General features: G+C 42.4%; 1 protein-coding gene across 6 annotated transcripts in view; it reads right to left on the bottom strand.

Moving 5' to 3' along the window:
- Nucleotides 1–26,648, bottom strand: part of ABCC12 (ATP binding cassette subfamily C member 12) — a 90,033-nt gene that overhangs the window by 40,939 nt on the left and 22,446 nt on the right. For 4 of the 6 annotated variants that reach the window (XM_073884342.1, XM_073884343.1, XM_025852357.2 and 1 more), the window contains exons 4-10: nucleotides 24,501–24,648; nucleotides 23,979–24,212; nucleotides 20,890–21,037; nucleotides 17,602–17,750; nucleotides 15,056–15,163; nucleotides 12,772–13,047; nucleotides 1,783–1,854 (exon numbers count right to left, since the gene is read on the bottom strand). In XM_073884342.1, coding sequence (XP_073740443.1) covers nucleotides 1,783–1,854; nucleotides 12,772–13,047; nucleotides 15,056–15,163; nucleotides 17,602–17,750; nucleotides 20,890–21,037; nucleotides 23,979–24,212; nucleotides 24,501–24,648 — 1,135 coding nt within the window. Of the gene's footprint in view, nucleotides 1–1,782; nucleotides 1,855–12,771; nucleotides 13,048–15,055; nucleotides 15,164–17,601; nucleotides 17,751–20,889; nucleotides 21,038–21,497; nucleotides 21,672–23,978; nucleotides 24,213–24,500; nucleotides 24,649–26,648 lie in introns of those variants that run through there. The other 2 variants (XM_073884346.1, XM_073884345.1) reach the window with 2 other exon arrangements.

The raw sequence follows: 26,648 nt of genomic DNA, 5'->3' as shown, positions 1-26,648 counted from the left end.
CACATCAAGCAATCCAATTAAAAACTTGCATGGGCTCTAGTGTGTGACCCTGAGTTTATAAGTTCACTTAAGATGATCCCACATGGTGGGCATCTAACAGGTAACAGTAGACACTAGTGATAATACCCTGTTCAAAGCTGTCAGGAGGCAGGATTTGTGAGAGATGGCATGGTGCTCAGGGCTGATGCAGCAGCAGCAGTATGTCACGGACAGGGAAGGAAGATAGCCAAGGTCAAAGGAACCATTTCACTTCAGGAATGGTCCAAAGGACAGAGAACATTAGACTTGGAGAAGAGAAAATGATAATGACAATAATGGTAATAAATATAGCTAAATGAATAGAGTATATGCCAGGCACAGGGTTAAGTACATACAATATGCTGATCACCACGAATGTCCCTGGGAATTACCTTATAACTACTATATACATTATCTTGTGTAATCCTCACCATGATCCTCCCAACCCCCATTTTACAGATGAAGACAACAAGGTTCAGAGAGGCTCAGTTACTTATCCAAGGTTAAACAGTGAGCATGAGGCTGAGACAGGTGGTAAACATAAGCAGTCTGGAGCCCACTCATCGGTCAACCTGCTGCCTCTATCCAAGTGACTACGGTGAGGCATCTAATCTCACCACTGTCACATGGGAGATAGATTCTATTTTCTCTGAGAGATTCCAAAGGAGCAGACCAAAGGGCAGAAGTTAAAAAGAGGTAAACTTTACTTCCATATACATCAAAACTCTCCAAAGAGGGTTGCTGGAGATATCTGAGCAGAGGTTGGCTCAGCTCTTAGGGGATGCTGTGGAGAGACTCCTGTTATTAAGTAAAGAATTGGGATGGGTCACCTGTAACACACCTGCTGACTCTAGGGTTATGACAGAGATACACACACAGAATCCTAGAGAATAAGGGACCTCAGGAGCTCACCTAATTCTGCCCCCACCTCCTTCAGACAGGGAAGGAGTTATCACTCTTTCTAGAAATAAGTTAACTGAGGCCAAAAGAAGTCACCCTAGTCTAGCGGGCTCTTCTGAGCCAGTGTCCTCATTTTTTCAGAGGTGCCTCCTCTCCCTACTACAGGCATCCAAACTTCTCTTTAGGAACAGCAGGGTGGGAAGAAAGAGGACTTAATATTCATTCATTTGGGATGAGAAACCATATCAATTTAGAGCCCTGTGAATACAGTAAATGGCTTGGCTATTTTGCTGGGGTCACGGAGCTAGAAGTAGCAAAGGACAAAAAAAACCTGGGCTCTTCCCTCTTTCTACCACAAGGTCTGCAGAGAAGTTGAGGGCACATTGCTGTTTTAGTTGATGCATGCATTCAACCACTCCATCAAAGAAGCTATGACTGAGCCAGTTGGTCTGGGAAGACACTGGAGATATGGAGATGGACATGGGGAAAAACACATCTAGAGACATGGTGAGTCATAGGTTCCTTGGCCCTTCCCTGCCAAGCCACCTTGCTGGCCTTTCTAATCAGGGGGGCCCAAGTCATGGGAAACACCATGTACTTAATGACTTGTCTCAAGGAAACAGTCATTATTTAACACATGTCCTTAGGAGGTAAACCCAAGGGTATATGAAAAGCTCAGCACCACCTGGAAAAGGGGCATGGAGCTACTGAGCACATTAACCTCCTATAAATCACTATTAACTGTGTGCACAGTGTCCAATGCCGTCGAGCCCAGCTGCTGGGTCCCCTGTTCTCAAAGGGCCCCAGACATGGCAGGTGGGGACCATTTGACTGTCATGTCAGTGCTCCATCTTCGCAGCTTACCTGTCCTAGGAGAGCCGCAATGAGGGAACTCTTTCCACTTCCAACATTGCCGCATATTCCCAAGACCTTCCCCTACCAGAGAAACAGAAAAAAAGACACAATCATTCCACCAGTTCTTAGAGGGTCTTGGGCCAAAGGTGTTGCCCACAAACTGTGCTGGCCAGGCCAGGTGGTGACCAAGGGGTCACTGCTGGTTCTAAGAGGTGGCAGCTACAGTCTCACACCCCAGACCTGAAACACAGCTTGGGAGGAGGCAGGAACCTAAGTCTTAATTAAGTGCTTTCCTTGGCACAGCACAGCAGAGTGCCCAGAGGACTTCCAGAAATCATGTACAAGCACTGAGTCGAAACAGCCTTGTGCTGGTCTGGGACACACAGGCCCTGGACATGAGGATTGTCCCATGCCCACACTCCAGTCTAATAGAAGTTAAAAGCTGTACAACCCAGGGGGACAAAGGTAGCCTTTGAAATACAGAAAACCTAGTGTTTTCCAAAAGTCATTTTCAAAGTATCCTTCCACCATACCAAAGCGTAATCTGAAATTGCTGAGCAGTTATGCTATTCCCACACATGGGATTCATGGATTATTCTACAGCTACAGATCTATTAATTCAACCACAAATCATTGTAAGAGACTGCTATGTGCCAGATGCTCTTCTGGACACCAGCAATAGCACAATACAGTAATGTACATGACAGACAACAGTTTGGCTCTGCCCACAAGGAGCTTATGTTTTAGTTGGGGGCCACCGACAGTCAAAAAGATAAGTAAGTAAAATATGGGGAATGTCAAGTACATGCCACAGAAACACATAAAGCAGAGAGGAGAGAGGGAGATGAGAGTGGAGGGAAACTTACCGGAAAAGTAAACGTCTTAGCTTGAGTTCTCCCAGAAACAGGCCCTGAATCAAAGCTTTGAGTGAAGGTAGTTTGTTTGGGAGGTACCGTGGGAAGGGGAAGGTGGCCCATCAAGGGTGTACTATTATATCAGCTCCCATGGGAGGCAAGTGAAGTTCAATCCTGCTGGGAAATTCTGGGAAACTGAGGATTGTTCTATGTCCCCAATGGCTGAGGGAGTTGGGGATAAATAGCCAATAGTCAGTGCTTGAGAGTGGCTCCCTTGACTGTGGATGTCCTGCTGTTTTGTGGGAGGTGGGGAGGGCCCTCAGGCATAGACAGAGATCCAGCAGTTGGAAGATGGCCAGGGCACATGGATGGCTCACTGACAGTATCTGCTACAGGCACCATTTGAGTAAGACCTGAAGGAGGTAAAGGAGTGAGCCATATAGATATCTGGGGGGAAACAACTGCAGGCAGAGCAAGAGTCCATTATGGAAACTTTTGGGCAAACATGTGCCCACTCTTGTGTTCAAGCGAATACTGTAATGCTGCAATTGGAACATCTTAAGAGCATTCTCATTAAGACTTGCTCTCTGTGATCCCTTAGAGAAAAGATGCCCATCATAGAGCTAAATATGTCTCCCTTCCCACCTGAGATAGACCAGAAGGGTCCTGTCTGCCACCCTCAGCATGTAAAGATTGCTTCTTGTCATCATGAATTTCATTGACAAGTCTTTATGGAACACCAGGCATCATGGTAGGCACTGGGGATAAAGTAGTAATCAAGACAGATGTGATCGCTGCCTTATGCAGCTCACATTGTCATTGAAGCTGAAAGTAAGTGAAGCTGATCCATTTTAATTCCACTAAAAGGACTTCAAAGAACTGGGACATTACAAAGAGTTTGGGATAAAGAGACCATAAGGATGTATCCAGCTTCTAGGCATTTGGCTTTCTTTTGAGTTCTACCCACCATCTGGGGCCAAGTCTGAGCCTTCTAGATTCATCCTTGTCTTCAGGAGAAAATTCATGAGGCCTGCACCCTTGGTGTTTCCAATTATTCATTTGTTCATTCAGAAAAGTGTTGGGAGCCTACTCTGTGCCAGGCACTTGTTTTGGTGCAAGGTCATAACTGTGTACAAGACAGACACATGCCTTAACCTCAAGGAGGCTATACTCCAGTGGAATCCTGTAACTAAATTTGGGAAAATATGGGATAGGGGCAAGATGACGGAGGTGTAGGAGACCTGGATTTCGTCTGGTCCCAGGAATTCAGCTCGATAGGGATCAAACCATTCTGAACACCTAAGAACTCAACAGGAGATCAAAGAAAAGAATAGCAACAACTCTCTGAACAGAAAGGCGACCACTTTCTGGAAGGTAGGACACGTGGAGATGTGAATGCGAGGCGATTTTTGGGAAGATAGACGGTGGGGGAGGGGGCCTCTGTAGGCCACTTCTGGCAAGTGATAGAGCAGCAGGGCACAAAATCGGAACTTTTAGAAGTTGGCTCCGCTGAGGGACGTCGCAACAGTGGCTAAGCAGGGGGTGGAACCCTCGTTGGGACAGTGTGGTCTCAGGACCCTCAGGGTCACAGAAAGACCAGGGGTGCCTGAGTGCGACAGAGCTCCCACGTATCAGAGTGGGGAAGCCAGCTGCAGAGACAGAGCCAAGGCATGGGCTCTCAGTACAGGATTGCCATAAACCGTGATCCATGGCACAGTTGGGACACTGCTCTTCAGCAGGGACCCAACAAGTGGCAGATCTGGGGAGACTTCCCTTCCTCCCCTGGGAGGAGTGGCATGGGAGTGCACCACAGGGATCTGCTGGGTTTGGAGACTCCACATGGGGTCATGTGCCAGAGACAGAAATGCTCAGTCACAGGCCAGGTGAGCACGGAGTGCTGCCGGAGACTGGGGAGACAGGAGTGATTGACTGCTTTGCTCTGGGGGCTCGCTGAGGAGTGGGACCCCAAGCTCTAAGCTCCTCCGGGGCAGAGACTGGAAGTCCGCCATTTTCACTCTTGTCCTCCAAAGCTGTACAGAAAGCTTGCAGGGAACAAAAACTCCCGAGGCGAAACACTAGCAGATTACTTAACACGAACCCGGCAAAGACATTTCGGAACCACGGCAACAGTCCCCTCCCCCAAAAAAGATCAGCAAGAACAGCCAGCCAAGACCAAGTTTACCGATCAATGACAACAGCAGAACTCCAGCACTAGGGGGATACTGCACATAGAATTCATGGCTTTTTTCCCAGAATTCTTTAGTCTTTCAAATTTAATTTTTGTTTAACTGTGTTTTTTTGAATTTTTCTTTTTCCTTTTTTCAACCAACATCTTATTAATCCCTTTTTAAAAAAAATCTTTTTTATTTTTCATTTTTAGAGTCATATTCTATCCTTTCGTAGTACTTACCCTTATTTTTGGTATATATATGTAAGTTGTTCTCTCTTTAAAATTTTGAAATACAGTTTCTTCTAACAGATCAAAATATACCCTAAATCTCTAGTGTATGCCTTTGTTCTAGTTGCCTGCCTGATTACATTCCCTCCCTTTTTTTTAAATCCTCTTCTTTCTTTTCTCAACCAACTTCTTATCAATTCCTTTTATAAAAACTTTTATAATTTCCATCTTTACAGTCATATTCCATCCCTTCCTCATATTAACCCTTATTTTTGTGCATATATAAGTTTTTATTCTTTAAAATTTTGAGAGGCACTTTATTCTAACAGACCAAATACACCCAAAATCTAGTGTGTGGCACTGATCTATGCACCAGTTTGATCATATTTGATCATATTCTGTTTTCTTCTGTTTTGTTTTTGTTTTCATCTTTATCTTTTTCTTTTTTTTCTTTCTTTCCCTTTCTTTTCCCCTGGTTTCAGGTCTTTTCTGTTTGTTTAGTGTATATTTTCTGGGGACGTTGTTACCCTGTTAACATTTTGTTCTCTCATTCATCTATTCTCCTCTGGACAAAATGACAAGATGGAAAAAAATCACTGCAACAAAAGAACAAGAGGCAATATCGACTGCCAGGGACCTAATCAATATGGACATGAGTAAGATGTCAGAACTAGAGTTCAGGATGATGACTTTAAAGATACTAGCTGGGATTGAAAAAAGCATGCAAGTTATTAAAGAAACCCTTTGTGGAGAAATAAAAGAACTAAAATCTAACCAAGTCGAAATCAAAAAGGCTCTTAATGAGGTGTAATCAAAAATGGGGGCTCTAACTGCTAGGATAAATGAGGCAGAAGAGAGAATCAGTGATATAGAAGACCAAATGATGGAAAATAAAGAAGCTGAGAAAAAGAGAGAGAAACAACTACAGGATCACGAGGGCAGAATTCGAGAGATAAGTGATACCATAAGACAAAACTACATTAGAATAATTGGGATCCCAGAAGAAGAAGAAAGAGAGAGAGGGGCAGAAAGTATATTGGAGCAAATTATAGCAGAGAACTTACCTAATGTGGGGAAGGAAACAGGCATCAAAATCCAGAAGGCACAGAGAACCCCTCTCAAAATCAATAAAAATAGGTCAACACCCCGACATCTAAGAGTAAAACTTTCAAGTCTCAGAGACAAAGAGAAAATCTTGAAAGCAGCCCGGGAGAAGAGATATGTAAACTACAATGGTAGAAACATTAGATTGGCAACAGACTTATCCACAGAGACCTAGAAGGTCAGAAAGGACTGGCATAATATATTCAGAGCACTAAATGAGAAAAGTATGCAGCCAAGAATACGATATCCAGCTAGGCTGTCATTGAAAACAGAAGGAGAGATAAAAACCTTCCAGGACAAACAAAAACTAAAGGAATTTGCAAACACAAAACCAGCCCTACAAGAAATATTGAAAGGGGTCCTCTAAGCAAAGAGAGAGCCTAAAAGCAACATAGACCAGAAAGGAACACAGACAATATACAGTAAGTGTCACCTTACAGACAATACAATGGCACTAAATTCATATCTTTCAATAGTTACCCTGAATGTAAATGGGCTAAAGGCCCCAATCAAAAGACACAAGCTATCAGACTGGATAAAAAAAAAACAAAACCCATCAATACGCTGTCTGCAAGAGATTCATTTTAGACCCAAAGGCACCCTCAGATTGAAAGTGAAGGGGTGGGAAACGATTTACCATGCTAATGGACACCAAAAGAGAGCTGGGGTGGCAATCCTTATATCAGACAAATTAGATTTTAAACCAAAGACTGTAATAGAGGTGAGGAAGGACACTATATCCTACTTAAAGGGTCTATCCAACAAGAAGATCTAACAATTGTAAGTATCTATGCCCCTAACATGGGAGCAGCCAATTATATAAGGAAATTAATAACAAAAGCAAAGAAACGCATCGACAACAATACAATAATAGTGGGGGACTTTAACACCACCCTCACTGAATTGGACAGATCATCTAAGCAAAAGATCAACAAGGAAATAAAGACTTTAAATGACACACTGGACCAAATGGACTTCACAGATATATTCAGAACATTCCATCCCAAAGCAACAGAATACAAGTTCTTCTCTAGTGCCCATGGAACATTCTCCAGAATAGACCACATCCTAGGTCACAAATCAGGTCTCAACTGGTACCAAAAGACTGGGATCATTCCCTGCATATTTTCAGACCACAATGCTTTGAAACTAGAACTCAAACACAAGAGGAAAGTCAGAAAGAACTCAAATACATGGAGGCTAAAGACCATCCTACTAAAGAATGAATGGGTCAACCAGGAAATTAAAGAAGAATTAAAAAAATTCTTGGAAACAAATGAAAATGAAAACACAACTGTTCTGAATCTCTGGGATGCAGCAAAGGCAGTCCTAAGAGGAAAGTATATTGCAATACAAGCCTTTCTCAAGAAACAAAAAGGTCTCAAATACACAACCTAACCCTACACCTAAAGGAGCTGGAGAAAAAGCAGCAAATAAAGCCTAAACCCAGCAGGAGAAAAGAAATAATAAAGATCAGAGCAGAAATCAATGAACTAGAAACCAAAAGAACAGTAGAACATATCAACAAAACTAGGAGCTGGTTCTTTGAAAGAATTAACAGATTGTTAAACCCCTGGCCAGACTGATCAAAAAGAAAAGAGAAATGACCCAAATCAACAAAATCATGAATGAAAGAGGAGAGATCACAACCAACACCAAAGAAATACAAACAATTAAAGAACAGACTATGAGCAACTCTATGCCAGCAAATTAGATAATCTGGAAGAAATGGATGCATTCCTAGAGATGTATCAACTCCTAAAACTGTACCAGGAAGAATAGAAAACCTGAACAGACCTATAATCACTAAGGAAATTGAAGCGGTCATTAAAAATCTCCCAACAAACAAGAGCCCAGGGCCAGATGGCCTCCCAGGGAATTCTACCAAACATTTAAAGAAGAATTAGTACCTATCCTTCAGAAACTGTTCCAAAAAATAGAAATGGAAGGAAAACTTCCAAACTCTTTTTATGAGGCCACCATTCCCTTGATCCCAAAACCAGACAAAGACCCCATCAAAAAGGAGAATTACAGACCAATATCCTTGATGAACATGGGTGCAAAAATTCTCACCCAAATAACAGCCAATAGGATCCAACAGTACATTAAAAGGATTATTCACCATGAACAAGTGGGATTTATCCCTGGGCTGCAAGGTTGGTTCAACACCTGAAAATCAGTCAATGTGATACAATACATTAATAAAAGAAAGAACAAGAATCATATGATCCTCTCAATAGATGCAGAAAAAGCATTTGACAAACTACAGCATCCTTTCTTGATCAAAACTCTTCAGAGTATAGGGATAGAGGGTACATATCTCAATATCATAAAAGCCATCTATGAAAAACCTACAGCGAATATCATTCTCAATGGGGAAAAACTGAGAGCTTTCCCCCTAAGGTCAGGAACATGGCAGGGATGTCCACTATCACCACTGCTATTCAACATAGTATTGGAAGTCCTAGCCACAGCAATCAGACAACAAAAAGAAATCAAAGGCATCCAAATCGGCAAAGAAGTCAAACTCTCACTCTTTGCAGATGATATGATACTTTATGTGGAAAATCCAAAAGACTCCACCCCAAAACTGCTAGAACTCATCCAGGAATTCAGTAAAGTAGCAGGATATAAAATCAATGCACAGAAATCAGTGGCATTCCTATACACCAACAACAAGACAGAAGAAAGAGAAATTAAGGAGTCGATCCCATTTACAATGGCACCCAAAACCATAACATACCTAGGAATAAATCTAACCAAAGAGGCAAAGAATTTGTACTCAGAAAACTATAAAAGACTCATGAAAGAAATTGAAGAAGACACAAAGAAATGGAAAAATGTTCCATGGTCATGGGTTGGAAGAACAAATATTGTGAAGAGGTCAGTTCTACCTAGAGCAATCTACACATTCAGTGCAATCCCCATCAAAATACCATCCACTTATTTCAAAGAAATGGAAGAAATAATCCTAAAATTTGTACGGAATCAGAAAAGACCCCAAATAGCTACGGGAATGTTGAAAAAGAAAAGCAAAATTGGTGTCATCACAATTCCGGCCTTCAAGCTCTATTACAAAGCTGTCATCATCAAGACAGTATGGTACTGGCACAAACACAGACACATAGATCAATGGAACAGAATCGAGAGCCCAGAAATGTACCCTCAACTCTATGGTCAACTAATCTTTGACAAAGCAGGAAAGAATGTCCAATGGCAAAAAGACAGTCTCTTCAACAAATGGTGTTGGGAAAATTGGACAGCCACATGCAGAAGAATGAAATGGTTGAAAGACCTCAATGTGAGACAGGAGTCCATCAAAATCCTAAAGGAGAACACAGGCAGCAACCTCTTTGACCTCAACCGCAACAACTTCTTCCTAGAAACATCGTCAAAGGCAAGGGAAGCAAGGGCAAAAATGAACGATTGGGATTTCATCAAGATAAAAAGCTTTTGCACAGCAAAAGAAACATTCAACAAAACCAAAAGACAACCAACAGAATGGGAGAAGATATTTGCAAATGACATACCAGATAAAGGGCTAGTATCCAAAATTTATAAAGAACTTCTTAGACGCAACACCCAAAGAACAAATGATCCAATCAAGAAATGGGCAGAAGACATGGACAGACATTTTTCCAGAGAAGACATCCAAATGGCCAACAGACACATGAAAAAGTGCTCCACATCGCTCGGCATCAGGGAAATCCAAATCAAAACCTCAATGAGATACCACCTCACACCAGTCAGAATGGCTCAAATTAACAAGTCAGAAAACGACAGATGTTGGCGGGGATGCAGAGAAAGGGGAACCCTCTTACACTGTTGGTGGGAATGCAAGCTGGTGCAACCTCTCTGGAAAACAGCATGGAGGTTCTTCAAAAAGTTGAAAATAGAGCTACCCTACAATCCAGCAGTTGCACTTCTGGGTATTTACCCCAAAGATACAAATGTAGGGATCTGAAGGGGTACATGCACCCCGATGTTTATAGCAGCAATGTCCACAATAGCCAAACTGTGGAAAGAGCCAAGATTTCCATCAACAGATGAATGGATCAAGAGGTGGTATATATATACAATGGAATATTATGCAGCCACCAAAAGGAATGAGATCTTGCCATTTGCAACGACGTGGATGGAACTGGAGAGTGTTATGCTGAGTGAAATAAGTCAATCAAAGAAAGACATGTATCATACGACCTCCCTGATATGAGGAATTCTTAATCTCAGGAAACAAACTGAGGGTTGCTGGAGTGGTGGGGGGTGGGAGAGATGGGGCGGCTGGGTGACAGACATTGGGGAGGGTATGTGCTATGGTGAGCACTGTGAATTTTGCAAGACTGTTGAATCACAGACCTGGACCTCTGAAACAAATAATACATTATATTTAAAAAAAAAAAAAGAAGAAGAAGATAGCAGGAGGGGAAGAATGAAGGGGGGGTAATTGGAGGGGGAGATGAACCATGAGAGACGATGGACTCTGAAAAACAAACTGAGAGTTCTAGAGGGGAGGGTGGTGGGAGGACGTGTTAGCCTGGTGATGGGTATTATAGGGCACCTTCTGCATGGAGCACTGGGTGTTATACGCAAATAATGAATCATGGAACACTACATCAAAAACTAAAAAAAAAAGTTAAATTAAAAAATAAAAATAGGAAAAAAAAAGAACAGTACAGGTAATAAAACTGAAGAGAATATGTTCTAAGTGTGATTTTGCACTGTGCTAAATGAAACAAGTGGGTTAGTAATATTTTGTAGTTATCCTCCTGATAATCTTAATTTGGAAATCAAATAGCTATCTTCATGTTTATAGACACATTAAAGATCCCTAAAAGATACATACCAACATTTAATAGTGGTTGTCTAGGGTGATGGGATTACAGGTGGTTTTCCAACCACGTGCTTTAGATTTTTTTTCTACATCATCTATTTTTATAATTTCTGTAGTACATATTTATAATTTTATGTTATGTTTTACTTTATAATCACTTAAAACTCCTCTCCCTACATGGAAAAATTAGAAATTTTACCTTCATTCAGAAAAAAAATTTTGGGAAAATATGGATGTTCTGAATTTAGGATATTTAAGGGCAGCTCTCAAGCTGGACTTGGTTGTGAGAGAAAAAAGGCAACAATAGCTAACATCAGTTGAGACTTACTATGGGCTTAGCATTTTTGTATGATATCTCTTTCAAATCTCACACCCACCTTGTGAAGTGCTGCTATTATTAAAATATCCATTGAGCAGGTCAAGGAGGAGAGGCTCTAAGAAGTTAGGCAGTATATTCAAAGTCACACAACTGGCAAGTGGCTGGGACTGGAACACATGTACACCAGGTTCCAGAAGCATACTCTTAATCCACACAATGCTGTGTTGCCCCTTGTTTCAGAAAACATTGACCATGTTCTTGATGCACAAGCCCAAGGGTCACCAACATAATGAGAAGGAGGAAAGCAACGAGGGGGCTAAAAGGCAGCTTCTTTCTTTAAAACACAAGAGTAGTTCACTGAGGCCTCTCTGGAGCAATTCCAAAGGCATGATTAGAGCAATCCAGGTGCTGCATGCACATTATTGTCAGGAGGAAGGGAATGAGAAAGCAAAATGGGTTGCACCCAGCAGGACTTAACTGAGAACCTAGCTCAATTGCACTCAGCCAAGCAAATACCATTTCCAATGAATACATGGCAGACAACCTTGTTAATGACAAGAAGTACCACTCTACACCAGCTATTGAGCTTAGCGTCACATAATAAATAAGAACTTCTCCTTCTATAGTGCTTGCACGGGGAAAGTGTGAGTTAACAACATGGGAGATTAAAATACTAGGCACAAGATTAATGCTGAGCCCTCTGCAGCAAAATCAACAAATACTGCCATCCCCAGAGCACTGCTTCTGAGTTCCCAGTGCAAGAGAACCACATGCAGGAGAAGGCCAAACATTCCATAAATGCAGAGCTTTGTCTAAAGACTCTATTCGCCAATCCTGAGGGGAGAAGCCAGCAGACTGGCTGGCTTCCTTTGCTGGGTTGCTTGTTGATCTCATTGCTTTTAACAAGCGTGTTGCTGAAGAGCACAGATTCTGGCGCCAGGTGCCCTGTGTGTGCAACCCTCTCCTCTCACTTTCTAGCAGTGTGATCTTGGGTGAGATATTTAACCTCCCTGTCTGTCAGGTTTCTCAATCATAAAGTAGGGGTAGCCATAGTACCTACCTCTTAGGGTTATTGGGGTGGTTAAATGAGTTAATTATGTACCTGGTAAATAGTAAGTGCTCATAATTGTCAGTTATTATCTATCATAGTTCCCCAATGTGAAATTAAGAACAAATCTAAAAAGATTTATAAAAGATCATCAATTTGAGCCTAGCCACCTGAAATGTATTGTCCATTCAACATTGCAGCTGGCTCCTTTGGAGTTTGAAGATCAGTACTAATACAACCACCATCTTCTCTCAGCTTGAAGAGAATGTCTCCATTACCATGTACATAGTTTTAAAATTGGGGAAAGAAGACAGCCTATTAGAGACATTCCCCCCCCACCACCACCTCCAGCTCAAACTGAATTATGTTAGGCCTTGGTAAGGCCATAGCTGTGTGATACAAGGAGGAAAGATGGAAGCCACACCTGTAGAGCTATTTACCCACCTTTCTCACCACAAAGTTTATATTGTGCAGAACCAATTTGGAGCTATCACTTTGCTCCTCTGGACCAGCAACTCCCTGGGATGATGAATTCAAACGGTATGCCTCTAGGCTCTGTTTCTTGAGAAAATGCTTTTTCTGGTTCTGCACTTTCTTTAGGTCACTTTTTATGCTGGTTTCTTCATCCCATGTCAAGGTGGCATTTGCTAAAAGCAAGACAGTATCTGGGTCTTCTGGTTGGGTGATGTAAGATGGGGGGCTTTTATCTATGAGAATTTTCTAAGATTAAAGAGACAAAATTAACTGGGCAGACATTATCCATTTGCAAGAACCACCCCAATATATCTTCTAATGACCCAAAATCATAATCTTGGCAATTTTACTTAGGACATTCAGGGAAGATATTCTGAAGATATTCCCCTAGGAGAAGCTGCAGCAGAAATAGTCTACTAGCTCCTGCTATCTAGGACAGATGCCTCCTTAACCACAAGGTCTATGTGGGTCACCCACATTGGAGAATGCTAATCTCAGCTACATTTTTTCCTCATGCCTAAAGTAATAAGCTTTTGCCAGTCTTTGGGTAGTGGGCTTCAATGCTTGGCACTAATGCTTATGAAACCAAGGTCACATGCTCAGCCTCTACTGTGTCTTCTTCCTAAGACCCCACTCAGCTCAGTTCAACAAAACATTTGCCAAGTGTCTACCCTCTACCATTCTGGGGTAAACAGCAGAAATGCAACCATGAATAAGGCATGATTCCTATCCTTAAAGAGTTTACAGTCTGAGGGAAGTTGGGAACATACACAGACATTTCAGGGAAATGTGACAAGAACAAAACACTGCAACTTCCAGAGAAGGGAACTTGGCTCCCCATCCTGAGGGCCATGTATTGGTGCCTGAGCTGAGTCTATAAAGGTGCTGTATAGGCAAAGATGAGGGGTGGAAGAGGATATTTGCATTAGCAAAGGCAAGGAAGCATGCAACACCATGGTTTATTGGGGTGGGGGCATGAAACAAGCAATTCAGGATTACCACAGCGCTCAAGATAGGGAAGGTATAGGAAATCAGGTGGAGACATAACTAAGGACCTGCTGATGGAAGGCTCCGTCTCAGTCCCGGAGGGAACAAGGACTCAAGGATTTCAAGCAGGTGAATATCAGTGGTCAGACCAATATTTTAACAGCTCTCTGGGGGCTGAGTGTGATAGGGATTTGAGAAGAGCAACAATGGAAAAGGAAGATTGGTTCATAAGTCACTGGGATGACTCAGATGAGAGATGATAAGGCCTTGAATGAAGGAGATGGCAGTAGGGACAGACCAAAAGTTGAGGAGTCAAGAATAGCATTGTTCCTCTAGCCTAAGATATCTGATATAATATAAACAATTAATGTGATGGTGTTCATGCTTGTGGTTTGTTCAAAAAGTGATGAGTCAACAGTGCCACCTTCCAACCCAATCTTACAAACAGCGTCTCTTAAAATTGAAGAAATACAGTGAGCAGAAGATGACCCAACAGGGTTCTTGATTGGTTGAATGTGGATAGTAAGGGAGAAGTGGGATACAGGCATCTCAGATGCCTAAGATGACTTCCAGTTGCTGGCCTGAGTGAATAAAATCATTCAGTTAATTCACACACGTCTGGAACACCCTCTTCCTTTTCCTTCCCTTGCCTGAACTTCAAAACCACTTTATGTACAAGTCATATATCCTTACTGCATACATCAATTCCGGGGATACCTGGTCTTACACTAGACTGAAGGTTCTTGAGTGTAAAGATTCTCTCTTCCTCTTATTTGCATTTCCCACAATACCTTATATATAGGAAGCACACAGTATATCTCTGATGAATGACTGAATGAATGAATAAAGCAACTGAGTGCATAAATGTGGTGCCCCACTACCCTCTTCATCACTACCATCCCCTCGCCCATCATAGGACAAACCAAGTAGGTAAAGGGGAGGAGGACGGTTCAGTGCAAATTCAACCCCACTCCTGGAACAACTTAAGATTTATAGTTTGGAAAAAGAGTAGAGGTCAGGAACATCATCTCCATGTAGGTAGATTCTATTTCATTTTTACTAAAAGGACAGACAACCTTATAAAGCTCTGCTTGTACCCTCCTTGATGCACATTTATTGATCCAACTCTGAATTCAGGGCCTTCTCCCAATGTTCTTCAAACCAGTGACCCAGCCCTCCAATGGGTTTACACAGCTTCCCCATATCTGAGAATTTTTCCACCCAAAAATGGGATCTCTCTTCCCTACTCACCCAGCATTAGTTATACCTTCATTCTCCTCAGAGAGACATTGGCTTCAGCCATTGCTTTGACAGAGAAAGGCAAGATTGCAATTGAAAACTTCATTACATTAAACATGGCAATCACACTAAATGCCTGAAGAACAAAAGAGAGGTATAGGGTTTAGGATGAGATATTGCCTTGGCTCTGAACCATTATATCCATGGGAATTATATTTGCTGAGATGAGAAATGATGGCACAGTTGGAATTCTTACAGGGACTTTTTTTTTTTTTTTTCATTTCATGGTTCACAAATCATGGGCTGGCAAATTAGGGATAGCAATATCTTAATCTCTTTTGCTTTGGGTTTTCATCAAAATGGTGGAAGATTTATTCCCTTTTCTTTGTCAGTCCAGAGAGGATAATGTTCAAGGAAGGCCTCTAATTGAATGTGTTTGGAAGTCTCCATCCACATCCTTACATGGCCTAGACCATTCACTCAAAACCCCATGGGTTGTCCTAAATTATCCCCTTCTCCCAGTTGCTTCAGAGGTCTCTGACACTTCAGATCTAGAGTATCCTTTTCCAAACCATATTTAGCCCCAGGATGAAGACAGAAGTTTCCTGGAGGGACCAGTTGGCCCATGCTGGCTGGTGGAGAGTGACTTCTGGCTCTCCTGCCCCCGGGGTCTAGCCTCCACGCCCTGCCTCACCACATGCCTGAGACAAATTTGAAAGCCTCTGTTCAACTGCCATTCCCAAAAATCACCTCCCCTCCTTACTGGGGCCTTTCTCACTGAACCCTGCCTGGTAGGTGGTTAACATCATACAGCCTCAATGAAGATAAGTTTCTTTGCTCCATCGGTGCCCCAGGGACGCATGATTTCATCTCTCACATTTCATCTTCTCATCTGTCCGACTTGTAATTAGCAGTTTCTCCCTAACCACCCATTTAAGAAATTAATAACACAATTTCCATCAACAAATCCAGAGTGATCCTTCCTGCTGTTGAATGGGCCCCCTGGACAGAGCCCTGGGCTTCAACTAACCCTCATTAGTTCTGTAAGGGGACAATGAAGAATGCTGCTTTCATTACATCTGATCTCAAATCCATCCCCAAAGAGAACTCAGCTCCCCCAGGTCCCCAAGCACTATCTTGGCTCAGAAAACCCAGGCCTTGGTTGACAGAGCACTCAGGCTTCCTGATGTGAGCCAGCACCTGGGGCTGACCTCCTACTGAAGTGGCCCTGACAGAGAAGCCAAGGGATTCTGAATTTGAAAAATATGTGCCTTGCATTCAGGGGAATTTGTTCTTGGTCTACATTTCTTCTAAATCATCGTTTTAGAAAATATTAACCATGTGCACTCAATTCGGTTTTAAATTTTCTTGGTGTGTTTCTGGGGAAAGAATTTTTGTTGTCATTTGGGATCACAGAACACAGTCACAATAATAGAGAAGCATTCTGTTGAAGCTTTGGTATGTCATTGCCATTCATTCTGGCTTTGGGTTCATGGCTGAATTCAAGCCCCCAGAGTGTGTGAGTAAACTGCGTGTGAAGAACCCAAGAAAATAAAAAGCACATTACAAAGAAACACAGGGAAGTAACAGGACTGACAGCCCCACAACAGATGCCGCCCCCACCCCAGCAAGAGCATCCTGCCTTCTCACACATGCCCCTTCCCCTCAAGATCCGTGATTTTTGGTGCAATTATTGCTCTTCAAGCACACTTGCTTATTTCGTTCTCTCTCTCTCCCTTTTTTTTTTTTCTTGCTTTTATTGACTTTCCTCCATTCACTTACTCTTCAGACACTGGGTTTAATATCTCAGCTCTTTGTTTATTTCAGCCAGGGGTTGTTTCTGATCCAGCCCAGAGTTTCTTTACCTTTGAGTGCACAGGCCCCCTTATAAAAAAAAAAAAAACCCGAGCATCTCACATTCATTCTAATTCTCCCCCTGAGGCTTTCAGCCCAAAATCTCCTGGCCTGGGTGAGCATCAGACTAATAAGAACAACAGACACTTACACAGCGTTTACAACATACCAGGCACTGTTCCACGTGCCTTACATAAAAGAACTCCTTCCGTCTTCACAACCACAGGGACTATAATAACCCCATTTATAGATAATAAAACCAAGCAAGAGAGGTTCAATGAATTACCCTCCATCATAGTAAAGTACCAGAGTTGGGATTTTAAAAAGGGGTGTTCTGACCCTAGCATCTCCCAGTACCTAAGACTCCTCCCACCCAGAGAACTCCCACAAACTTTCCTTCTTGTGAAGCGTATGAATAATTGTGACTAAAACAGCCAAGTGCTCATCTGATTTCAGTTTTGTTTTACAAAGGTCAAACTGTGTTCCAACATTAAACACTACTCCTGCACTGACACAGACTGGATAAGAGTCACTGTTAGGCTCTCCTGGGCTCCTTGTCAGCCCAAGCACTTGTTTTTAAAAGTCAAGATAGAATTCTGGCCTTTCTGTGGTTGGGTATTCTGGTGCCAAAGCTGGGCCTTTGCAAGCAGGGAGAGGCTTCCCACCTGGCACTTGCCAGTGTTGGAGTGTGAAAAGGCCAGTTCTAGAGATGGTTCTTACCACAGGGGCAGTGAGCCTGCGTCGCAGCAGGATGTGGCAGGTGAAAGTCAATACAATGGCTATTGTAGATGCAATGGGGGCCAGGGCTGAGTTTCCACTTTGGACAAATCCAGCTTTTTCCAGTAATTTCCTTTCCCTCTTCCTCATATCTGTAAATAGAACATAGTCCGTGACGGATTTATTTTTGCAGCACTAAGAAATGTATTTACCCCATCTTAACCTCCTGCAAAAGAGTGTTAAGGATTCCTGTTGTGAAGTTTAAATGAAAGGAAGCACAGAATGTCCTGGGCACAAACTGGGAGCTCAGTGCATGCCAGCTGCCATACTGGATGGTTTTTGAGGTCTCTTCCAAACCTGATTCTCTGTGTCAGGAGCCATACACTTGGATGCCTACAGAAGCTGGCCAAGTAATGAAAATGAAGGGAGTGAGCAGAGAGTAAGACCAGAGGGAGGATGTGGAGTATAGCAAAATGGGGACCACATGCCTCAGTGAAAGGGGCCTCCACCTCTCAGTGCAGGGCAGCTCAGTGTCACCAGACTTTCAACTGTTCCAAAGTCTGGGATCTGGAATTTTGTGGGACATCTTTCTACTTGTAAATGTTGGAAACTAATTGAAAAAAGTTTTTAAACTGTAAAACCAAACAAAACACATGTGACAAACCTGAAGACTGCCAGATTGGGACTCCTGTCTTTTGTTCCAGGTACAGCTACCAAAGCCCAAGAGCATTTATCCCTTTCATAAGTCCAGATGGGGTCCGTGCCTTTGCACTGTTCAAAAGTTAAATTCAAGCCTCCTTCTCCTGGTGTTTAAAGTTCTTCACTCCAATTCCAGCCTCTTCTGAAAGAACCCTTTCACACTGGCAACATGGGGCCAGCACTTACTGAGTGCTCTACTGAGCACTGCACAAGGCTCTCATTTGATCACTCTCATCACTGTGTGACAAGGGAGGGGCTATCATTATGCTCTCTGGCAGGACAGGAAAGTCATCACAGGTTAAGTAACTTGCGTTTTAAGTGTTCATGGCAGAGTTGGAACCCAGTTCTACAGCAGTCCAAAGCTCTGCTGTCCACATGCCTTTTGCCTCTAAGATACCACCCACCTCCTTGTCCCCAAGCACACTCTCACATACCCACCTCTAGACCTTTGTTCCTGCTGGGGGTCTTCCCCAGCTCTGTCAGTGTCTGAATCCTTGTTATCCTTCAAGGCCTTTCTAAAATGCCGCTTCTGCCATGACGCTCTTTCTGATCTCTCCAATGTGATGTGCTCACCCCCTCACCCTCCTGGAACTTCTCTTCATTTCCTTTGTGGCGTTTTCCCCATTTCAACCTACAGTTATTTCATGTATTCACTCATTCAACAAATTGTAACCTGATGTCTACTACTGGCCAGGTGCTGTGCTTGGTGTTGGACAGTATAGGAATAAACAGAGTCTCAGTTCTCTTTCCACTGGGGAGATAGACAATAAAAAAAATATACAAATTCTATCATTACAAATTTGTTGGATGATATGAAAGAAATGAACAGGGTGAAATGATTAAAAGGAACTGGTATAGAATGGACCTGCTTAGAACTATAGTCAGGAAGGCCTCTTTGAGTCAGCAACATTGAGAAGAGTCACAAAGTTACCATGAACATCTAGCACAAGAGCATTTCAGGCAGAGGGAAGAGCAACTGCGAAGATCCTGAGGCATGAATGAGCATGGATGTTGTTCTAAAAAAAGACAGAAGGTTCCATTGCCCAAGTGAATTATCAAGGGTTAAGACAAGATGTGATGAGATCAGAGAAGTCTTCAAGGGTCAGATCATGTTGGATAATAGGCCATATAAAGGAATTTGGATTTAAATATTTTATTTATTTATTTGAGAGAGAGAGAGAACAAGCAGGCAGAGGGGCAGAGGGAGAGGGAGAAACAGATTCACTGCTGATCAGGGAGCCTGATGCAGGGTTCAATCCTGGGGACTTTGGGATCATGACCTGAGCCGAAGGCAGACACTTAACTGACTGAGCTACACAGGCACCCCAGGAATTTGGATTTAAATCAAAAGTCCTAAATCGGAATAATCTAAGTGTGATAAGAAGCCACTAAAGATTTTTCAGCAGGGAAGGACAGGATCTGATTGACATTTTTAATAGGTCACAGTGGTTTCTGAGTACATAATGGATTTTATGTACGGGAAGGAAGAAAGCAAGTGTTGCATCTGGATGTTCTTTCCATAGTCAAGAAGGAAGAGAATATTGGCTTGCACTAGGGTGGCAACAGAATGAAGAGAAGCAGATTCCAGAGGTATTCTAGAGGTAGAGCCAACAAACTTATAGCTATTGTTGAGCTTAGTTAACTCATTGTCCCTTCATCTTAGAAGCAGGGACCTTTCTCTAATCATTTTACACAGTTCCATGACCTGGCACATAGTAGGAAGTTGATAAATATGTATTGAGTTAAACTGACTCAAATTAAATTGAACTAAGTCAAATGGAATCAAGTTTAACCAAATCATTGAACTAAAGCAAGTTCAATGTGTGAGGAGGTATTTCTGGGTCTTCAAGGAAGGTTCCAAAGGGTTGCCAGTGTCCCAACCTGCAGCACTTTCTTTGGCAAGCTCAGAAGCAAGTTTTCTAAAGCCACTTCCTAAAACACAGATACACAGCTTCAGGCCCAATTACATGCTGATCTAAAAGTGTAATTGTAGATCCAGAGAGTCAATTGTAACAGTGGTTCGGATCATTAACCAGCCAACCACCTGAGTCTATGTCAGCAATTATGTAAATGTTCCTGCAATTAGATTTGCATTTATATTTTATTGTAATGGTTTTAATATCATTTTTTTAAAGCTATATATGTGTCCTCATATCTGTGTAAGGAATGTCAAGGCAGGGGGTCATGCAATCATGATGAGGTTGCTGCAGGCAAGGAGATATATATGTTAAGTGTGAGTGTGTGACTGTGTATGTGTAGACATCTTCTAAGTCAAGGAAATAGCTTGAGATAGCTCTTCTTCTTCTCATAATGTTTTCATGGATTATTTTTGCAAAAGGTAACCAGCAGTACCAGCATCCACATGCCTTCATAAAGTCTAAGCCATATGTCGCTCACCTGCTAAGCATTTGGGTTCACCAGAACAGATGCCTGGGTCTATTAAAATCTCTGTAATCCTTGAAAAACCTGAAAAGCAGTTCAGGGGTCCCCACAACTCCCTTTCTGGAATGCCTGGCCCCAGGAACCTTAAGAACCCCTTAGAAGAGCTCATTCTACAGGGTAAGTTGTTCTTCAAGCACTTGCACATCCTACCTTGAATGGTACTGGTAAGAGATTTCTCCCAGGCATACATTTTAATCAGCTTGATGCAGGTCAGAAACTCATTCATTGTCTGAACTCGCTTGTCTGTCACCGAAATTGCTGATCTTCGGAAAGATGAATTGAGCTTAGCCATAAACATCTGAAATCAAGGTACAAACAGTGTTCAGAGAGAATTGCTGAGTTGCAGTTGACCTAAAAATCCAGGGATCAGAGTATAAGTGCCAGGAAAAATTCTAAGGGAAACTGGACTGAAATTCTCAGCCATCCTTCCCTTAAATTGTGGCAGCCAATGTGGACCAGGGGACACCACTGGGGATCAGGCAGGTGATACAAATACGTGAGTTGCTAGGATGCAAAGAGAATGTTGGGGACTTTGACAAACTGAAAAAGCATGCCTCCCTCCCCCAGGGCATTCAAATTCAAGTTCTTAAAAAAAAAAATACACTGTGCCAACAAAAGAAAGCACATTTGGGAGCACAAAGTGGGAGCACAATCTTCAGTTCCCTGCCCTGGAAATGAAACCTTCTATCCAACTCAGTGAGAACATGTGTGCAAAATGCAAGCATACAGCAGTTACAATTGCAAAGACCTGCCATTACCTGGATGGGGATGAATATGATGTAAACAGATATCCCAATGAGAGCTGTGGGCCCCAGAATGAAAAAGGCATACACTGCACAAACAGCCATCAGGATAGGGATGGTGGCTGGCAAGGGACAAAACAAGGCAGCTTCAAACAAGGAATAACTATCACTTGATAGTATATTGAGCACCTGGAAAGAAAGCACATGGATTCAGGCTTTGGAAGCACCACCCAAACATCTCCTCAACTGAGGAGAGGAGAGAAAAAACTGCCTTAAGGGGCAGGGGTATTTGTCAAGGGACCAACATGATGAATTTTGTGGCTCTCATGCTGATCTGATTTTGGAGAGGCCAGTATTTTAAGACTGAGAATCCCAATGAAGAAAGACATAAAGAGTAATTAATATTATCATCTAAGAGCATGCTGGAGAGATGGCTAGCTTTTTTTACCATCTACCTTTTATCTATCTCTCCTTCTTCCTGCTTTATTCAGATCAGCAACATGCCCAGCTAAAAAACTACATTTTTAGCCTCCTTTGTGGAAGGAGTATGGCCATGTGACTGTGTCAAGGTCAATGAGATAGATATAAGCCAAAAATATCAAATGGGAGTTTGGAAATGCATTCTTAAAGGGAGCCAACTCAACTTAGAGAACATATACCTTTATTCTTCTCTCCTTCCTTTTACCAGCTATCTGAAACATGACTGACATGGCTGGACCTCCAGCATCCATCCCAGCATCCTCCTTTTGGGAGCCAAGCACTAGGATAGTGACAAAGAAAGGTGGGAAGATCCAGAAGTCCCCATAACAGCCCTGAATAGCTCTCTTCCAGACTCCTTTTGCAAAAAGTGGAATAAATTCATCTTGCTTAATCTACTGTTATTTTGGATTTTCTTGTTCTATGCAGCCAAGTTCATCTTAACTGATACAGGATGCTTTGGACATAATGAAAGAGCAACTGTAAGAAAGAAGCAAGTCTTCTCCCTTACCTCACTGGACTTTCCTTGACTAGGGAAATTTTATTGTGTAAATGGTGAGGATTTTATTGCTAAGGTTCAAGGGCTTAAGAAAATATAAATTCAGTTAAGGGAATGTTGGGTGGCTCAGTTGGTTAAGCATCCCACTCTTGTTTTGGGTTCAGGTCATGATCTCAGGGTCGTGAGATCAAGTCCCATGTTGGGCTCTGCACTGGTTGTAGAGCCTGCTTGAGATTCTCTCTCTCTCCCTCTGCCCCTCTTCCCAACTATCTCTCTTTCTCCCTCTCTAAAGAAAGAAAAGAAAATAAAAAAGACAGAGAAAATATAAATTCTGAAGTCCAGTAGGCATAGTCTTTATTATGGCTTTAGCACCCCAAACTCTACACAATCAGTTATTGGATCAATTCCTCACTCATTTTTTATTTTTTATTTTTTAAATTTTTTATTGTTATGTTAATCACCATACATTACATCATTAGTTTTTGATGTAGTGTTCCATGATTCATTGTTTGTGCATAACACCCAGTGTTCCACGCAGAATGTGCCCTCTTTAATACCCATCACCAGGCTAACCCATCCCCCTACCCCCCTCCCCTCTAGAACCCTCAGTTTGTTTCTCAGAGTCCATCAACTCTCATGGTTCGTCTCCCTCTCTGATTTCCCCCCTTCATTCTTCCCCTCCTGCTATCTTCTTTTTTTTTTTCTTAACATATATTGCATTATTTGTTTCAGAGGTACAGGTCTGTGATTCAACAGTCTTGCACAATTCACAGTGCTCATCATAGCACATACCCTCCCCAATGTCTATCACCCAGCCACCCAATCCCTCCCACTCCCCCACTCCAGCAACCCTCAGTTTGTTTCCTGAGATTAAGAATTCTTCATATCAGTGAGGTCATATGATACATGTCTTTCTCTGATTGACTTATTTCACTCAGCATAACACCCTCCAGTTCCATCCATGTCATTGCAAATGGCAAGATCTCATTCCTTTTGGTGGCTGCATAATATTCCATTGTATATATATACCACCTCTTCTTTAGCCATTCATCTGTTGATGGACATCTTGGCTCTTTCCACAGTTTGGCTATTGTGGACATTGATGCTATAAACATCAGGGTGCATGTACCCCATTTGGATCCCTACATTTGTATCTTTGGGGTAAATACCCAGTAGTGCAATTGCCCTCACTCATTTTTTAAATGCCTGTGGTATATTCCATACTGCCTCAATGTCCCTTTTGACAATCAAAGGGACTGAATGAGGTCACCCCCAAGCCCTGTCTCAGCTGGAACAGGAAAACATTTCCAAATTCTTCAGCTTGAATGGAGCCCTCTTTTCACTGAATTGCTCTGATGTTTTGAGTCTCCATCACCTCATTTAGCAGGGAGATGGGCTATAATGGGCAGGTCATTGGACAAATAAAAGGAAGGCATATGCACCAACCAGGAAGCACATCTCAATCATATTCAGAAAACTCAGGATTTAATTTTCTAAGATTAAACTCTGGACCAGCTTACCTCGCCAACAGAGATGTGTGCCAGCGTCTTGAAGGACACCAGGTTTTCAAAAACCAGGGTGGAGACAGCCACCTTCAACCGGATTGCTGTGCGGTAATTTATGGCCCAGGCAAGAGCCCAAAAGAGCACTTTGGTAAACTCAGTAGCAAAAAGTGCTATGCACAGGCCAATGCCAACCCAGACATTCCTAGAAATGCTCTCGGTCTGTTGGAGGATTTGATGAATGAGAACCGTCTGTAAAACAGCACAATGGAGAGATGAGAGGGCCACTGGGGTTGAGGTTGGTATAGGAAGCCTCAGATAATGCCGGCAAGCTGACTTTATGAGGCAAACTTTTTAATTAATTTCAGTGGCGGCTGCTGTGCTTGACAAGGATTAGCTTTATGAAAATTTGCCCCCAAGGAGCTCAAAGATAATGACAATGTACTAAACCCACCAGCTCGTAGAGAAAGTAACTAATGACATTCTTTGTCAGTCTGGGGACCTGTTTGACAAGGCAGGAGAAGGGCCACCGCCACTCACCGGCCCTATGGCTGCCATGGTAATGCACAGGATGTTGGCCACAATATCCATCAAAACACGTGTCCTCTGGAATTTCCAGACCACTCGGCCCAGACAGGCTTTCTCAGGACCCACACTTTCTACCTCTTCATCCCAAAGGATTCGAAATCTGTGATGAAAGAACAGGAAGAAGGAAGGAAAGGGACTTACATTTCCACTTGCTGTTTGAAGCTACTTCCATGGACAAACCTCCCAAGGGTGCTCAGCACAACCCTCATCTCTGGCAGTGGTGGCTCCACACAAGCAGTACTGATTCTCTTTTCTTCTTTTCCAGGGCAGATGGGATATGGGAGGGACAGGAGGGCAAAGCCTTGGCACAAGCACAGCTGGTACCTGGCACTTGGGTACTTTCCAGGCTTTCATTTCCTGGTCCTACTGCCCATCTCTGGCACAATACCAGTTCTGATAAAAAAAATGGAGGCAATAGAGAAATGACAAGAGTAATCTTCCCCAAGGTGAGGAGGAGTTTGTCCATTTCAAAGATCTGAAAGAAGGCCAGTGTGACAGGAGTGTGATGAAGGAGGAGAAGGGCTGACATGACACTGGGAGGAGAGGCAAAACCAAATCCTGTGGGACCTCATAGTCCTCAGAAAGGAGTTTAGATTTATTTTCTCAAGCAAAGGAAGCCATTGCAGGTTTTTAAGCTGAAGTGATAAGATCATTTTACATATCTAAAAGAATGTTCAGGTTGCTGTGAGAATAGTGGGTTATAGGAGGAACAAAGGCAAAAGCAGAGGGACCACAGCAGGAGACTGTTGACATCCAGGGGAGAAGTGGCAATGGTTTGACACTAGAATTAAGGGAAGTACAGTTCAGGAAGAGTGGACAGGGATGTACTGATGAAGTAGACATGAAAGAAAAGGGAAGGAGGATCAAGAACCCCAATTTTCTGGCTCAACCAAATGTGTGAATGGAGTTTGTCAAGAAGAGAAGAGCATCATCAGGTTGGGGCCCAGGATCAAGAAAGTAGCTTCAGATATAAGATGCTTGTGAGTCATCCAAGTCCAGCCATCCAGTTGGATGCAGGGCATATGAATTCAGAGTCTAGAAGAGAGGCATGGACTGAAGTTGCATGTTATTAAAAGGTTGTGTTTGGTGTTGAATCTTTGCAGTGGATAAGCTCACCTAGGAATAGGCATAGCATGGAAGAGAAGAGGATCCAAGTTGATGTTGGGTAGATAGAAGGAAACATTAAAAATAGAAAGAGAAGTTCGGACCAGAGAAGTAGAAAGAAAAGCAATACTCCACAGGCACTGGTCCAGCCCCTTCTCTCTGATCTCACTGGCAACTTTCTCTGAACTGTAGATTTGGGAAATTACCATTGAATGAGATATCTGCAGCATATGGGTAAGGGGAAGCACAGTTGTAGAAACAATTGCAAGACCATGATTAAAACTCCCAGTCCTTTAAGCACATACTTCAGGCTATGCCTTGCACTTTACCCCACGGTGGCCAAAGATAAAAGACTCCCAAAAGAAACAAGTGCAGAAAAGGCTTAGAGAAGTTCCCCATTGTTTAAGACATTATGATTCATCACAACCTCAAAGGTCAAAGCAGCTGGTAGAAAGAATGAAGTTAATGTCTTTATCCTTATGCTGACATGGAGAAGTCTTTATAAATGCTTACTGAAAATAGCAAAATTGTTAACCATTCTATAGTATGATTCACTTTGTTTAAAGAAAAAAAATATGACATGTAAGTGGGAGAAAGAAGAGTTACTGATCTGCAGAAGATGGTACCACAGGATATGCTTAATTAGAGTAGAAAAAATTCTAGACATATCAACACCCACATTTAACAATGCTGACCTCTGCGGAGCAGAGCAAGAGTACAGTAGAGATGCTCCCATGGCTTAAATGTCTTACGCTTTAACATTCTAGAATGAATATGAATTATGTTGAACCAATAAATTTACATTTTCTGCAAGTCGAAATTTTCAAATATTGGCAGTTTCATTTGGTTCAACCTAAATGTATTTTGCAATGTAAAAACCCAATGATGATTTTTAAAGTAAAACAAACATGATGCCTGGAGCTGCACCAGCCAGCACAGTGCAAAGTGAAATTCTGGCCACCTTCATCCTGATGTAGAGCTCCTACAAACCAGTGA

This window comes from Callorhinus ursinus, unplaced genomic scaffold (genome assembly GCF_003265705.2).
Source record: "Callorhinus ursinus isolate GAN/ISIS: 27379988/994484 unplaced genomic scaffold, GSC_fseal_2.0 scaffold56, whole genome shotgun sequence".
NCBI lineage: Eukaryota > Metazoa > Chordata > Mammalia > Carnivora > Otariidae > Callorhinus > Callorhinus ursinus.
This window is presented reverse-complemented; position numbering and strand designations above follow the sequence as displayed.